Here is a 16,669-nt window from a genome sequence, read left to right as displayed (position 1 = left end):
ATTCAATGACTTCAGGATAAAATGCAAAGACAAACATTTCTGTAACTTCACAAGTAAAATGTCTGCCATGTGTCCCATTAACCAGGCTCTATGGAAGGCATGTCACACATTGCTCCCTAATTTCCAGTTCCTTTCATCAGCTGTAGAATGGTTGTCTGTACTGGCCAACTCCTTCTCTGCTGTACAAGTGCCAATAATGCCACTTCGCCCCTGAGAAGGAGAGAAAACAGCCCTGGAACACATACATGTGTCTGGCTCTGAAAAATTTTATTGCACATTTTTTCAAAACTTCTAAAATACTGATTTTTTACTTGTACCGTTTGAGATGAAATGTAAGAATGATTTTTGAAAAGAACTTTGAAATACTTCGCAACATAATAAAATTAATTAAGATTCTTATTGAAGAGAGATTTCTCTGTACAGGGCACTTCTGTCTTTTATCCTAAAGCCCTGGAAGTGGATGGGAGATGTCCAGTTGTGCAGAAATTTGACAAAAAGAGGCAAAGATCTGGAGAGAAAATAGCTTCTCAAATAATAATAATAATAATTGTAATAGTTTTTTATTAGAAAATATTTTTTAATACTAAAGGGAAATGCAGCAGATATGGTTTGAGTGGAGTGGATTTGTGTGGTTCCTTTTCATTAGTAAATGGGATCGTGAGAAGAGCTGTGTCACGGGGGCCAGGGGGTCTTTCCCACCATCCCCTTGCCTCTGTCTGAGAGGAGAAGCACCTCAGAAATATTACTGGGCAGGTGATCATTTTCCACAAGAAAAATGCAGGGTTAGGTTACGCCCTAATAAATAAAATAGTGTCACATTAACAAACACCCCTCGTCAGCACAGTGTGGTGATACATGAGAATCCCCAGCACAACCTGCATTTCCAGACGGTGTCATTTTCTGTAGGTCTCAAATGGGCTTCTCTGCTTAGATAAGACTAATAAACCTCTTGAAATTACAAATCAAAAGCTGACTTACACTATGCAAATGAAGCAAGTTCCCACTTTGTGACAGAGGATTCATTTGTACCTCAGATTAGAGGCTCCAATCTGTATTTCTTGGTGACTAATGAATCTGGCCTCTGCAGACCAATTTCTGTTCCACTCTAGTTAATGGCTGCAGCAGGATCAGTGTGAGCATTTTGACTATTCTGTCTCCCATTAGAGAAAGAAAAAAGGCTTTAATGCCACTTCGAAGTATCTTCCACCTGCCAGGAAGGTCATGGTGGCTCACAGTGCAGACAGAAAGAGGATATTAAAATGGATTAGGCTAATTAATCTTGCTCTGACAATAGCCTTGACCAACTTTTGTATTCGTTTGTTTGCACGATGTGGTATTTCCAGACCGACATCTTTCTGTTTGTACAATGTCTTCTGTTTCCATTTCCAGTGCTTTTAAATTGATCAAACAAATTATATATGTGCTTAATGACACATTATGAGTAGGTAAATGGGACAGAGTAAACAGGGTGTTCCAGCAATGCATGGTGTACTCAATGCACAGCTACATTATGCATTAATGTAAAAGCCTGCCTTCAATTGATTACCTGATTACTCTGATTGGATTATTTTGTAAAAATAATGTAATCATGTCACTGAATTATTCCTCTTCCTTCTTTATTGTTACTTTATGTGCAGCTAAACGAACCTTAAAACATGATAGAGTTGTTACAAGTAAAACTTTTTAAAGTGGCAGTTTTTTTCAGCTTTCCAGTTTTGCCTTCCCCGATAACAGGCACAGTCAGTGGACATCTTGTTTGCTCTATTGATTTCCTTTTCTGACTGACCTTTGTGCAGGAATGGGAGCTGGTAATCTTTTTAAGTATCTATGAACAGGTACAGGAACAGGAGGGGGAGTGAGAGTGGCCAGGGCTAATTTATATCCACTGAGTCAGCTTCATTGCATGCCTCCTGTAATAAAGGAGGCAGTTTGTCATAGACAAGGAGTTTATAGTGCTGGGGCTGCATTAGCTGGCCTCAGTTTCCAGAGGAGGAGTATTGTCATTTTAGCTAAACTGCAGAATGCTAATTTTGGCATTAGTGTTTTTAAATAGAAGTTATACGTTTTGACATTAACTTTAAGATGAAAGCTCCAGGCAAAACTTCTGGCATTTATTTTTACATTTTTTCAGCACATTAATAATACCGTCTTTATATCTGGCACAAAACAAGTCAAATCTGCATGTTTACCACTTAAGAGACCACACAATGCTAGTGGCTAACTGCGCTTCTATTCATGCTAATCCAAGGAGAGGATGGAAAATATTTTACTGTTGAAAATTGTGTTCTAGTGCCATTAAATCACAGTAAATCATTCTGACAGTTAAGTATTATAATTGTCACCAGATAACATTGGAAATATTCCCCAGCTGCCTAGGGCAATCAGACCTAATGATAGTTTTGTAATGAATGCAGGCAATTGTGGATACAGTGGACAACCTGCTCAGGCCTGAAGCTCTGGAGTCCTGGAAGGACATGAATTCTTCAGAGCAAGCCCATGCAGCCACAATGTTACTTGATACATTAGAAGAAGGGGCTTTTGTTTTGGCTGATAATCTTCTAGAACCAACCAGAGTCTCAATGCCCACAGAAAACATCGGTAAGTAAACTTCTTTTCTAGCAGAAATTCAAGTGCTCTGCGTTGCTTTACAAAATGAGGAAAAAATACTCCAGACAGCAACATAACCCTCTGAAGCTGAGCTGCACAACATTTAGTGGAAAAGGGAATGCTCCACAGTGACATTCTTCTTCAGTGTCATTAATACAGTATAAAATGGAAAGTAGTTGATGTTGCAAAGTTGATTTACCACTGAAAAATCATTAGCAGAACGCATGGATGTGAAGAGTGCTTAAATGGCAGAGTATGGATTTTTTGAGGTAACTGCTTTCTGTAGAGCTGCAGAAAATGCTTTTCTGTTATATATAAAATGTTCCTAATGAATTTAAATTACTTTTTTTGCAACGTACTGTGCCAGTTAAATATTTCAGGTAGTCAGAACATAGGCCAAATGTTTATAATAAACATGACTGCCTTCAGGTAAAAATGTGTTCAGTGAACTACATCTCCCATAATGCAGAATAGCTATGCTTCGGAGACTGCAAAGGAGCTGAAGATAGTTGGAGCCTAATTTAGAATTTGAGTGGTGACAGAGAAATGAAGGGGTTTGGTATCAGAGACGTGCAAATATTGTTACGCAGGATGTGCTAAAGCAAAAATCTATGCTATGCATAAAATTAAAATTCCTTCGACTTATTACAGAGATTAATGTTGTCTCAGTGAGGTATGAGGAACCTGAAAGTCTGCTAATGTGCAGAGCACTGAGATATTGGAGGAGAGTGCAGAAATTAGGCTTTTCACGTTTCGGTGTCTGCATATTTGTAACTGTAGAAGATGACTCTGCCTAGTTTTTAATTGAGTAGGAGGATACTGGGAAAGGATGGGGAAGGGTTTTACAGTCCCTTATCAGAGCTGTCTTCGAGTCACAGTAACACATCACCGGTGCCATGCAGGACATACACATGTATGGCCTAGAGAAAGAGAAGTCATTCCCTAATTTCACACCTTTTGTCAGTCTAGTTCACACCTGTAGTTAGACCAGTTTAATCTAACACACATTTTGTCAACCAGTTGTCCACTCTCACCTATATGATTTTATCCATCCAAAGGAATCCAGTGTTTGATGGCAATCCCACAAAAGTTTCCCAATATACAGTGTGTTATAAAAGTAATACCTAAGTACAGTCGAGTGGCATCTGATTTTTCATTTTGTTTTTTAGCAGAACTAATAAAATGGTTTCCTGTAAACCTTTATACGGAATTACATTTAGGAAAAAAAGTAGAAATTATTTTTAGCTATGAATACTGATTTTGCTAGATGCACAGCTTAACTATTCTTAGGTATTCTTTGCTGACTCTTTAAAAAACTCTTTATATCTAAATCAATACTTAAAGTTCTAAATTTGTCAGCAGGAGATACTGCATAGACATTAGGATCTTCAAAACTAGCATTTTTCTGCAATGTGTGTGTGGTATTTTTAAGTGGATGTTTAGGGGGCACAAACTAGGAGGAGGTTTGATATCGTGTTATCACTATTAAATGCTGTCATTTTAGCAGTGTGCACTAGATTTAGTAAAGAAGCTAGCTGTGTGTGATTGAAACATGCAGTACAAATCTGCCTTACAGACAGCAGTGTGAGAAAACTAAATGAAGAGTGGGGGGAAAGATTGTCATCTGGCATATTGCAGTCTGACCAAGAGACTTTCTCTGCATTCTCCTTTTCTTACACTTTTTTTTTTTTTTCCTCCTCTGGTCTGCTTAGTTTTGGATGTTGCAGTGCTCATTACTGAGGGCCAGGTGCAGGACTTGAAATTTCCTCAGGGCAGCAAAGGAGGCAACTCGATTCAGCTCTCGGCGAGCACCGTGAAGCAGAACAGCAGGAACGGTGAGTCCTGGGCACGGAGCACTGAAACCCCATTAACTTCTGCCCAGCCTGCTTACCTCCCCTGGTTAAAATATCCAAACAAAGCACAGCAAAACCGCTCTGTGGCGTTTTCTCAAAGACCAGGAGTGCCTGGTCGTTGTTCTTCAAATCCACAGCCTAAAAATGCCTCTCTGTGTACCGGTGCTTGATCGGCGGTTCACTGGAGTACAGGTTGCTGCCTCTCTGTAGGACTGCGTGGCACGATGATGGGATTCCTTGTCTTTTGTAGGATCAGCAAAGCTGGTTTTCATCATCTACAAAAGCCTGGGCCGTTTCCTCAGCACCGAGAACGCCACCATAAAGCTGGGCAGCGACTTGGCCGGGCGGAACAGCACCATCGCCGTCAACTCGCACGTCATCGCCGCCTCCATCAACAAGGAGTCGAGCCGGGTGTACCTCACCGACCCCGTGCACTTCACACTGGAGCACATCGACGTGAGTCACGCTAATGACTTAATGGGAAGGTCATAAAAGCAGCAAGGGAGAAAAGCCATGCGGGAAAAACAACCCTTTTTTTTTTCCATTTGAATTTTAAATGTTGGACTGGGTCGGAGACGCAAGTCGAGTTAAGTCTGTGAACATAAAATTAAATGAGCCTGGTTCAGTGATTATTAGAACTTAAGTGTATTCTTAATGAAAGCTAATTCAGTAATCAGCATGAAAATGTAAATGACTAATTTGTTTCTAACTGAAAATTAACTCTTACCTTAGTAGCAGGGTTGAAAATAACTGTTAAGATTCTTGATAGCCGGATGTAACAATTTTTATTGGCACTTTTGACTTTCAACATTACTTTTGGACCACGTTATGGATGCCTATTCAAATTCTTGAAATTGCATTTATTCAGTGAAGAATAAAGTACGATCTCTTGGTTTGTTATACTTTAAATTTACGTTTATTTTCTTCATGGCATTTTATTTGATGTGTTTCTTTGCTCATAACTTTGGCCCTTTCTGTTTTCATGTCCCACATGGGGAAAGTAAATAATCACTACTGTGATGGAGAAGATATGGTTGGATTTTCCTCTCAATTTGCCTCCTTTTATAAATCTGTTTTGATTGTTTTTCATCAAAATAGATAGGCATTGAGGAGTGAACTTTTTCCTGATATCTGTTCACATGACTTTGGCCTGACCAAAGGTGACAATCAAAAGAAAAAGACCCTGTTTTCGAATTGTCAATTACAGGAAAAATATCTTCAGAATAAATTCACAGTCCTAATTTCCCAGAAAGCAAGAATGACTATAATGTACCGTCCATGCATAAAATCGTAAGATGGAAATTGTAATTGTTTAAAATTGAGTCTACAGTAATTGAGACTACACTTTAGAGTGCTTCGGACTATAAAGTCCCTTTTAAACTGGATGTCTTCCTTGTGCAACACAGTCCACAGTTTTGCTGATGAAAAACTTTATTGTCCGAAACATGCAAAGTTTAATCTAAATTACCCTTTACACGTATTAAACGATTGTTATTGCCATCTTAGTGTGTAAAATCCTCATTTCGTGTTATCCTTTTATCTCCCAGCCTGACAATTATTTCAATGCAAATTGCTCCTTCTGGAACTACTCCGAGAGGACTATGATGGGGTACTGGTCAACGCAAGGCTGCAAACTGGTTGACACAAATAAAACTCACACCACGTGTGCTTGCAGTCACCTGACCAACTTTGCAATTCTTATGGCTCGTCGGGAGATTGTGGTAGGTAACGATGTTTCCAGCCACAGGCAGGGAACAAACTTAAAAGATTTAGCTTTAAATTGTCAGCAAGATCCAAAATTGCTGAAGTTTCTTTAGTATTTATAGCTCCTATCCACTCTTTCCAAAGCACTTTGCTTTCTGTAGCACTTTTCTTCCTCATCCATGAAGTTACAAGTAAAATAACAGCAAGAGAATGAAAGGAAGGAGAAGAGTTTTCTACAAGTCATATTTTAAAGTACTGACCAACCCTACAACCATTTTAAAGACCTCCCCCCAGTCCAGATGGAAAGTGTCTGTAGAGACAGCTGTGCAGGCTGTTCCCTGGAAGCACAAGTGCCAGCTCTCCTTGGAGAGGAAGGTCAAGGAGCTTCCACACTGCTTGTTTAGGTGCCTGTTCATACTCAGAAATGTTGTTGTCTATATAAAGCAGTTACTGGATGTCAGGGGCCCAGAGCACGCAATATTTGCAGGGGTATGGGACTTTACAGCCACTGCATTGGAAAAGGCTGGTGCAAAGACAGCCACGGGGACAGAAGTGATTCTGTCATAGCTGAAGCAAGGAACCTTCTTTAGCTGGATGTGAGATTGAAGCCAGAATTACACCTGTAGCATATTCTGCCTTTTATCCTGATCAGTGTGGTTTTGTACATTGCTTTCTTCTCTGCTGTGGAGCTGCAGGTCTGTAGGAAAGAACATGTACTCTTACAGTAGGTCCCAGGGAAAGCTCTCCCTTCTCTTTGCATCAGAGCCGAGTGACTCTTTAAAAATGTGGTGTCTGCCATATTTCTGACCAGTTTACAGGGAGACATAGGAAAAGTAAAAATGCTATCTGGTTTGGATAAAACAGTCACATTTTTCTCTCAGACCTGCTCCTTTTCTACTTGGCCTAATCCTGCTTTTCTGGGAAGCTGACCTGAGACTGAGATGTTACTGAGTACATTTTGCCCATCTCATGTAATAAACAAGTGACTTTTCTGGATGCTACCTGTGAAAATAGGTTTTTGTTTATACTCATGAAGAGTCATATTAATTTTCTCCATTCTTGGTTATTTCTAGTACAAAGATGGAGTGCACGAATTGCTCCTCACTGTCATCACCTGGGTGGGAATTGTCATCTCTCTTGTTTGCCTGGCCATCTGCATCTTCACATTCTGTTTTTTCCGTGGCCTGCAAAGCGATCGTAACACTATTCACAAGAACCTTTGTATCAACCTATTCATTGCTGAGTTCATTTTCCTAATAGGCATCGATAAGACAGAGTACAAGGTAAGTTCTCTCTGTGTGTACTGATCTTGTTCTCTGAAATGACTGTTTGAAATGGATTTGAATTAAAACATGACAACACTGACAAGTTTTCAGTGTTCTGACACAGCAAGGCTGAAATAAAAGCTCAGTGTGAAAATAAGACAGACGTACTCATAAACAGTATTTACATCCGTCCAAAATATGCTTTTCCTTTTCACTTGAGAAACTCTGACTGTTGATGAAGCAGGTAGTTAGACTTTTGAAAAAGGAGATGAAATTAAATGTTGACGTATTAGGAACACATGTTTTCTCTATTTATATGTCTTAACAGCTATTGACTATTTTTTTATGTATATATATATTAGCACAGAGCCTTTTGTGTATATTTACAGATGTTTTACACTGCACACTCGTGCAGGTATTCTGGCAGTATTGGTGAAAATATTTCTGAAGCGATACATTGGGTTGAAGTTTAATAATTCAGTATAGTTTCATCCAGAATTTGGCCAATGGGGAGAGAATTCAGATTGATTTCTGTTAAAACAGTAGAAATTTCCAAATTACAGCAGATAAAAATCTGTGGGCAGCCACTTCATAATTTTAAATAAGCAATATCACATTATGTATCTAGAACCAACTGCTCATGTCAACTGCCAAGTCCTAAAACCATATCAGTTTCAAAATCAAAGAGTTGCTTATAAAATTGGAAAGTCCACTGTATAATTGATGACTGGTGGGTGAGGGTGCAATTTCCTTATTTCCATTCACACTGTTCAGCCAGTTTACTCTCTGTAGCTCCTGAACACACAGTAGTATTTTCAAATGTCCAGCCTATGTTTTCAGGTAGGGAAATTGCTCCTGAGTTTGTGAAAGATTTCTTATAGAAGCATATGCAGTTCTATTGCACACTTTTTAATTGGAGGGGCAATGATGTGGAGGTTTTGTGGTTTATATTCCCATCTCTCTCTTTCTTTGCAGATTGCATGTCCGATATTTGCAGGTCTCTTACACTTTTTCTTCCTGGCAGCCTTTGCCTGGATGTGTCTAGAAGGAGTGCAGCTTTATCTAATGTTAGTAGAAGTATTTGAAAGTGAATATTCTAGAAAGAAGTACTATTATGTTGCTGGCTACCTCTTCCCTGCTACAGTAGTTGGTGTCTCAGCAGCTATTGACTACAAGAGCTACGGAACAGAGAAAGCGTAAGTAATTGCAAGTGACCTGAGTGTTTTTCAAGTGAATAAGTTTTTAAAGCCTATTAGCTGTCAGAGGGACCCTGACAGACTAAAATACCATCTGAAAGCTTTACTGGTAAGAGAATGGCGATGCTGTGCACAAATTACAATCAAGTCTTTTGTAATTCTCGAGGTTCAGGGGATTTGTGCTCTGGAGAGACCGATTCTAAATTATGGTCTTTCTTTTAACACAAAAGATTGACCTGAAACAAATTGAAAAAGTAAATAACTTTTTGTCCTCAAATGTATATTAAGTAAAATTTCTCAAAGTATCTGACAAGCCTAACCACCCAGTTTTAAGCTAATGCTTCATTAGATGTCTTTGTTCAGCTGCCCCTCTAGCTAGCTCTCATCCTGAATTATGACAGTACAATATTCCAACCCATATGTTTTATTTTGATAATATTTTATCAGGCGAGTAGAGTGGGATTAAAATTTAGCCACTGCCTTTTATTTACAAAAATACAGATATATATAGGAAGTGACAGAAGGTAGACAGAAAACATTTCTGAGGATCTGAGTTGCTGGAGGCATGAATTTGCCTTTCAGGAGTGTTTATTTTGTCCTTTGATAAAATTAGTTACAGAATGGGAAGATACTGTTGACTACAAGAAAGCTGCTTGATTTTGCTACTGATGAAAGACAAATGAGCAATTCATCAGGGAACTGGGCTGTATGAAAAATGAATTGCTAAGTGAAGTTGGCCCTAATAGGTTTACACGTCATTTAGTCTGGTATCTTATGTATTCCTTCTCTACTGTTCAGCTCCCAGATGGGGCATTTTATTTATACCATATTGTTTCTCAGCAAAACGTGGCATCTGAACGTTTTCTGTCTCATATTCCTCAGGAGTGAGCACTTCACATGTGATACAAAGTTAAAAGCAGATTTTGAAGGTTGCATGGGAAGCCTGTAAAAAATCCTTACTGATGTTGGTTCATTAGTCCATGATAGCACCTGTCACCAAAACTGACTGCAAGGAGAGAGCTCCTTTTGGTTTTCTTTCTCCTTACACATTACCTGTTCCTGAGGATGTAGTTTCAGGTTCAGTAGTGTTATTGTACAGGGCTCATCAGAAGGGTTTCAGGTTAGGAATTGTCCATGGATTAAGTGGTACTGTACAATGTTTATCATTTTTTATTGGCAAAATGTTCAGTTAAGAAGTATTTTTGCACTTTACATTTACTGGATGGAGGTGCTAATGCAGCTGTTCACTTTTCATTCTTTTTTCCCATCATAGTTGCTGGCTCCATGTAGATAACTATTTTATCTGGAGTTTCATTGGACCTGTTACCTTTATTATTCTGGTAAGAACTTTGTTTCTTCCTTTCCTTTTAGGTTGCCTCACAGCAAAGTTAATACTATCCTTATTCACAAGACATTTCATGAAAATGCTTATAAACAGTTTGTAATGTGACCAATGGTTATATAAATATTTAGAAAGTTTTAAAGAGTGCTGACCAAATGATTAATTGTCAAAGCTGTGGTGGCACTTCAGCACAGCCATTTTTTTCCTAATGGCTGGAAATCTGAAGGTCGTATTGACATGTGTAGTCATATGAAAAATGAATGAAGTACTAAACACAGGGTTTTTTAAAAAGGAACCATTGTTATTGCTTTCAATTGAGTCAGTTCTGTACACATTCCAGAATTTAACTGCTGATTATCCAGCATAATTACCTCAAAAGGGTATTCTAATGCACTGGATAATTAAATAAATCTTATATTCCACTTCCTTGTTTTTCTCTGCTAGTTCTGTATCTTTAAAGCCTGCCTGTACTTGGGAAATATTGCAGAAGGCTGGTGCTGTGGACACAGCCTATATACACAGAGAGCTTTTCCCATCATTGCTGATAGTTTGGAAGGATGAATTAATTTGTTTTTATGCTCTTGAAAGTTCAGATAGATGCGTGTTCTCCTGCCCTTACGCAGTAGGAGAGTTGTGAAATGTTGACAGAATTTCAGTTCCCTTGAATTTCCAAATTCAGAAATTGTATTTTGTCATTATTGGTTTCTCAGCTGAAGCAGAATCATCAGGCATAGTTATGAAATTTCTGACTTTTATAGATCATGTGCCAGACATACAGTTCTGTTTCAGCACTTTTTGTACTTTATGTTACTTCTCATGTGAAAATAAACTAATACTTTGATTGTGGAAATTTCTGTTAAAAAATATGCCTGGCCAATGTTTTGTAGGTACTTTATTCCTTCCTGGTATCTTCATTATATTGAAATAAGCTTATGTATACTTAGGTTGGATTCACTATTTTTATCAAAGACTGTTTCAATCCTTGAGCAGTCACTTAGGAAAAGAGAGTTGTGCAAATTAGAAGTTGTTAAGAGTTCATTGGCATATTTTCAAATACATGGGCGTAGATGCCAAAACTTATGTGTGTATGAGTTGAATTAGAAAAATTACAGGGTTTGTAAGATTTAAGTATAGACCATAATAATTGTACAGAATTTATTCTAAATACATTCAAATTAAATCATGTCTCAGAATGATGGGGATTCTTCTTTTAATTAAACCTACAATTGCAATTGAAAGATAGACTTAGTATTTTCAGTATGATAGAGGATATTTTTCAACCTGAAGTTGTTTCTCGCAGGTGTTGTAATTATTACTAGAAAATTGTTCTGAGTTTCATGCCAGTTCAGTCACCTCAAGTCTGATCGTGTGGTGATAATTTTGCTTTTCGTGTCTCACTCCTTATGTTATTGGTACTGGGAGTATTTTGCTAAGTCACCTCTGTTTTTCTCCCTTGCTCTACAATAACATTTCACATGGGAAGCTTTGGGCTTTGCTGACGGCTTTTTCACTTCCTCATAACCAGGTCAGAGTGAGAATAGAGGTGAAGGACATTTAATCATATTGACCATGTACAGACATAGTTCACTATTATTTACTGGCCATGACATTATTATCCTCCAGCAAATCATTTGGACTGAGACGCAAAAGGCCTTTGGGAGCAGTATTCCCAACTTCAAAAATATGAAACAGCAGGTAGCAATCACAGCACAGTTCCTGGGAGTAATTCTTCTCTGGCAATTGCTTTGCCCTCTAATCGTCCCAACTGAGAAAGCAAGAGAGACCAGAGGAGGAAGTGTGAGAAGTGTAATGGCTGAAAAATAATATGTCATGTGCAGTGTAACTGAAGAGCTATATTTGTAGTGTAGCTTACTGAGGGTCAGTAGCATGGGAGAATTTCACCTTGGTAAGCTTTTTAACATGTTGCTCAAATCACTTTTACGTTTCTCAGTTTAATAGTACTGTCAATGCACAGCAACTCTTTTTTGACAGTATTGCTTTCTACTTCAGTTTACAGTTTTTTTTCTCTGGGTTAATAAGAATTTGTGCTTGTGTGTGTGTGTACATTTTTGCACTAAATGAGGATGGGAAGTATGAGTGGGGAGTATGAAGTTCCTCAGTACGCCTTGTGAAGAACTTTCAACTTCCCTGTTTCCATAGCCTGTCATGCCTTTGGGCACCAGGGTTATTATATCGATGAGAAAAGAGCATGTAAGTAATGAGCGGTGGGAAACCATTAGTATGCCTGAAATGATTTAATGAAAGCTTGGATCATGATACGTCAGGAGCTGTTCTTATCATTTGGACAGCTCCATCTGCATCTTCAATAATTAATTCAGTTCAGTAAGAGTTCAGTGTGCACACTCATTTAGAAGCCTTCAGAGAGCCCCTCTCTCGCCGCCCGCCCCAGAGAGAAACAGGCTGAGAGCAGAGAGCTGGAGATGCAGGAGCAGCTTTAGAGCTGCATTTGCCAGGTAACAAAAGCTCCGGGGAGTTCAGAAAGGGTCGGAACATGTGCAGTTCAGCTGGGTCACTGCAGAGTGCCATTCCTGCTCTCCTGTCTCATCGGATCCGTGTCAGCACCGCGGGCTCTGCGCGAGGAATTTTAAGCCTCCGAGCTCGGGCGGACGTGATTCCATTGAGCAGGTTCATGGCTAGAAAACAAACAGTGCACCTCTGTCAGCTCTGGGCAGGAGAGCCTGAGTGTTTTCACTGCTGTGTAGATCCAGATTCATTCATATCCGAGGAATGGGTGAGGTTGGTTTGACTTTAATTTAGGCACAACCGGTGCAGTTTGCTTCTCGCAGATGGAGCCAGCATATCAGTCTACCAGTGGTTGTGTAGGCAAAGATCACATTTCATTAACATAGGAAATATGAAATGTTTTCACTCAGGTTGAAGTATTACTCATCAAAGTCAGGGATGTACAGGTGCACACATAACCTGGCTCCACATGTGAAAATAGACTGTGTCTGGAACCTTATTTTTATAAATAATAAATGTTTATCTTTCTGTAGTAGACACTTGATAAATGGTATTTATGTATAACTCACAGGGGGAAATTTATCATAATTATTGCAAAATCTAGCTTTATTTCAGGACTAATTCATTGTACCTGCAACTAATTCCAATCCATTAGTCTGCTGTGCAGGTTATTACATTCACTTTTTTAGAAAAGGTAATTTGACTTGAAGACACTCTCTCTCTCAAAATTCCGTGGGTTTCAGAGGCCAGAAAAGACAAATTTCCTACTTATACCATCTTTCATGTCCAGTACCTTCTGATTTCCAAATGAGGAATGGCCACATGTGTGTTGGCTGTGAAAGCAGCAGGATCTTCCAGGTACATCAGAAGATGCTCTAATTATTTATGTAATTTTTTTATTTTACATACAATTCTAAAATCAGGGTATAGATTAAGGCAGCTCTCTGTGTAATCCAGTATCCCATCTCTTCCAGTTGGTATGTTTTAGAAATTAGGGCAAAATCAAGCATAATGTTGTAAGAGGTTTCACATTATAGCTCCACCTACTGTAACTGTGTGTTCTGTCACTCGTTATCACAGCAGAACCTTCAAATCCAAACCTGATGCCTGGCCAGACTTTTAACTTCTTATTTTTAGCCTTCGAAAGAGTGTTAGGGTGGTTTTCAGTCTGATTTTCAGAAGTGAAGCATGAAAGAGATTTTACAGACTTTATTAAGGGTGTAATTTTATGACTGAGATGTATACACTGTGCCTCTGTGTGTGTGTGTTTGCACAGGGTATTTATATTTTTTATTACCATTGAAGAAGAGGGGTACTTTTCAGTTGCAGATTTTGGCTCATCTGGAGCTCAGACCAGGTTGCTCAGAGCTGAAAAAGCTTTCCTTGTACACAGTTGGTACAAATGAATACAAAAGTCCTAACTGTGTTTTCCTCTCCCCCTACATATTTCTCACCCAGAAAAGTAATTCAGCTATTCCTTCTAAAAGCAATTATTTTCCAGCAAGTTCCCTTCCCTCGCTGTTTAGTGTCTTTTGACAAAAAAAAAAAAAAAAAAAGTGGCAGGATGCCCAAAAGTCTTTAACTCATGAGTTCCTCCAAAACAATCATATCCTAGATGAAAAGCAGTAAAGGGAGCCAAAAAGCAAATCTATAGAAAGGTTTTGTTACAGTATCTGTAAGCAGGCAAAATAGGGTTTTTATAATGATATAATGTGTACCAGAGATCCCAGCATGTTTGAACAAGTGGCAGACCATGGTCTTTTGGCTGCTGAAACTGAAAACTATGCAACATTTCCCAGTGATGGAGAAACAAGTATCATATGCTCTGTTGTCATAGTTACTTTGTGTTTAAAGTACAGGATTTTTCCTTTTTACTTGGAAGGACTTGTTCAGCTACTGTGATACAGCATTATTATTTCTGTGGGCTGCTTTCATGGGTCTGTACCCAAAATAGAATTAAAGTGTCTCTTAAGAAGCTGCTGTGTACAGTTATTCCCTGGTGCAGCAAGGACACACAGACAGAGCTGACAGACCTGTTCAGTGCACTGGAGCTTGGCTCAGGCTCTGGGGTGAGGCCATGTCTGCACTGAAGGAACCTCAGCATGTGAATACAAACTTTTGTTTTTCATATGTTAAACCAGCACTTCAGCTGTAGAGAGAATCAGAGGATCAAACCCTCTCGTTTCATAAGGCAGTCATTTATGGGCTAAGCCATATCTATGAGTTTTTGATCCAAGAATGATGTTGCTGGTACAATACAGGATACTCCAGGGGAGCTCCTTAGGCAAGGATTAGCTTCCAGCTGTGCTGTAAATACTGTTCTGAACTGGATTGTGCACTCAGGGATGCACAGGTCACAGCCAGAGTTGATTTACATGTTAGGATTGGGATGGGGCATGTGTCTTAGCTCTTAATCTGTTTGTTTTCACAAAAAGCAAATTGAAGTTGCATTCTTTTAAGCAGGCTGGAGAAGTTCATGTTATGTCAGCTACCAGATGTACAAGAAACTTTTTCAAATCCAGGAGAATAAAGTCTGCCTGCAAAGGGTCAGGCACAGAGCCCCTGTCCTGTGCAAAGACCAGGGAGAGAAGCAACTTATGTGCTAAGCCAAGGAACTTACACCACACAGTGGAAACCTAGATAAGAGGGAGAGATCACAAGGATATAATGAAGTGGTGTTTCTCATCTGGGTAGACATTGCCTATAAGAATCACAAAGGGAGATCGAGATCATGAATTATTGACACTTTTATTAGATTTTACAGCAATGGAAATATGCTCAACCTACACCATGTACATACATCTGCTTAAAGGTCAAGCATTTTCAGTCTATTCTTGGAACACAAACTGAAATCAATCATCAAAGCTTATTTTTGTTATTTGTATCAGATACATTTTTTCTATTAATCTCAAGACACAATTGTAAAAATATTTTACTTTCAATGAGGACTGATAAGGTCAAAAGCTGCCAGACTCTGTTCTGGTGTTGAGAACTGCCTAATAGTTCATGCTGTCCATCCTGATTTTGAGACAGCAGCAGGAGTGATAACTTGATTGCCCTTAACAGTAGGAATTGTTTCTGCAATACATATTCTTATTAACAGACTGGTCAGAGCCTGCAAAATACTCCTTTTCCAAGATTTTCCAGACCAGCTCTTTATTGATTGACATTTCTGACCACTGAGGCCCAACCGTAGGAACACGTTGCAAAAATTGTGAGGATTTTGAATCTGTCTCAAACCAAAGATCAAACCAGACTTGGTGTGATCATTCTCCGTCAGTAACCAGCTGCAGATACATATGGAAGATTATAAAAATAGGGTTATAATCTGTCTATGTGTTATAAGGATGTCCAAGCATATTCTCCCATCTTGTCTTAGCTTTTGGTTCAGCCATTACTTATTGTACTTATTGTACTACATTGTACTAGTACAGAAGGATGTGTGTCTTCTTCCTGAGAGGACACAGCTCTTACTGGTTTCAAAGGTACAATTTTGTTTGAATGGTCTCCATGAACAAACTAATTACTCAGATTAACTGGGTGCCACTTTCCAGCCCATACTCTGCAGGCATCCTTGTATTTGGCTTGCTGTGCTCTTCACAGGCTCTGAAATCGATGGGAGAAAGGCACCTACTAACTTTGATATCTGGGATTCTGTTTCAAAATAGGAAAACTGTAAAAAATTTCCTTCAGCATCTTCCCTGGTGTTATCTGTGTGGACACAACAATAAGACACCACAGTCCTTCAAGTGGCACACAGTCACTTTGACAGAATCCAGACTACAAAGGGAAAGAGGGCAGTAGGAGGGTGCAGCACCAGCACGTGTCTGTGGCACTGTTAAGACTGATGCATTCACTACATCTTTGTTTTTCTTCTTCTCTTTCTTTTTCCTCAGTTACATTTAAACTCTCTTCTGGAATTTGTGAGAACAAAAGGGAATAAAAAAATAAAGGGGGGGGGAGAAACCAGCAAAGGTGAAAAACGTTTTAAAAGCAGGATGAGGTGCTAAAAAGACAAGTAGTATAGCACAGGAAAGGGGTAAGCACAGTCCTCAGAGGGAATCAGTGAGATGGGGAAAGGGCCAGAGGTGACAGGCAAAGGTGAGCAGGGGCTGAGCACAACATGCTGCAAGGGGGAGCTGGACTGGGGATGGCAAGTGCTGGGCAGGAGCTCAGGATGATATTTGGAATTTGGAAACTTAAGTGAAACAAGGACTT

General features: G+C 39.2%; 1 protein-coding gene across 19 annotated transcripts in view; it reads left to right on the top strand.

Moving 5' to 3' along the window:
* ADGRL2 (adhesion G protein-coupled receptor L2) overlaps positions 1–16,669 on the top strand; it is a 373,303-nt gene that overhangs the window by 342,044 nt on the left and 14,590 nt on the right. For all 19 annotated transcript variants that reach the window (XM_051795993.1, XM_051795994.1, XM_051795997.1 and 16 more), the window contains 7 exons: positions 2,415–2,598; positions 4,320–4,442; positions 4,711–4,916; positions 6,008–6,181; positions 7,238–7,447; positions 8,405–8,625; positions 9,899–9,965. In XM_051795993.1, the coding sequence (XP_051651953.1) occupies positions 2,415–2,598; positions 4,320–4,442; positions 4,711–4,916; positions 6,008–6,181; positions 7,238–7,447; positions 8,405–8,625; positions 9,899–9,965 (1,185 nt within the window). The remainder of the gene's footprint in view (positions 1–2,414; positions 2,599–4,319; positions 4,443–4,710; positions 4,917–6,007; positions 6,182–7,237; positions 7,448–8,404; positions 8,626–9,898; positions 9,966–16,669) is intronic.

Source organism: Manacus candei, unplaced genomic scaffold (assembly GCF_025592945.1).
Source record: "Manacus candei isolate 608988 ecotype Guabito, Panama unplaced genomic scaffold, ASM2559294v1 h1tg000044l, whole genome shotgun sequence".
Taxonomy (NCBI): domain Eukaryota; kingdom Metazoa; phylum Chordata; class Aves; order Passeriformes; family Pipridae; genus Manacus; species Manacus candei.
This window is presented reverse-complemented; position numbering and strand designations above follow the sequence as displayed.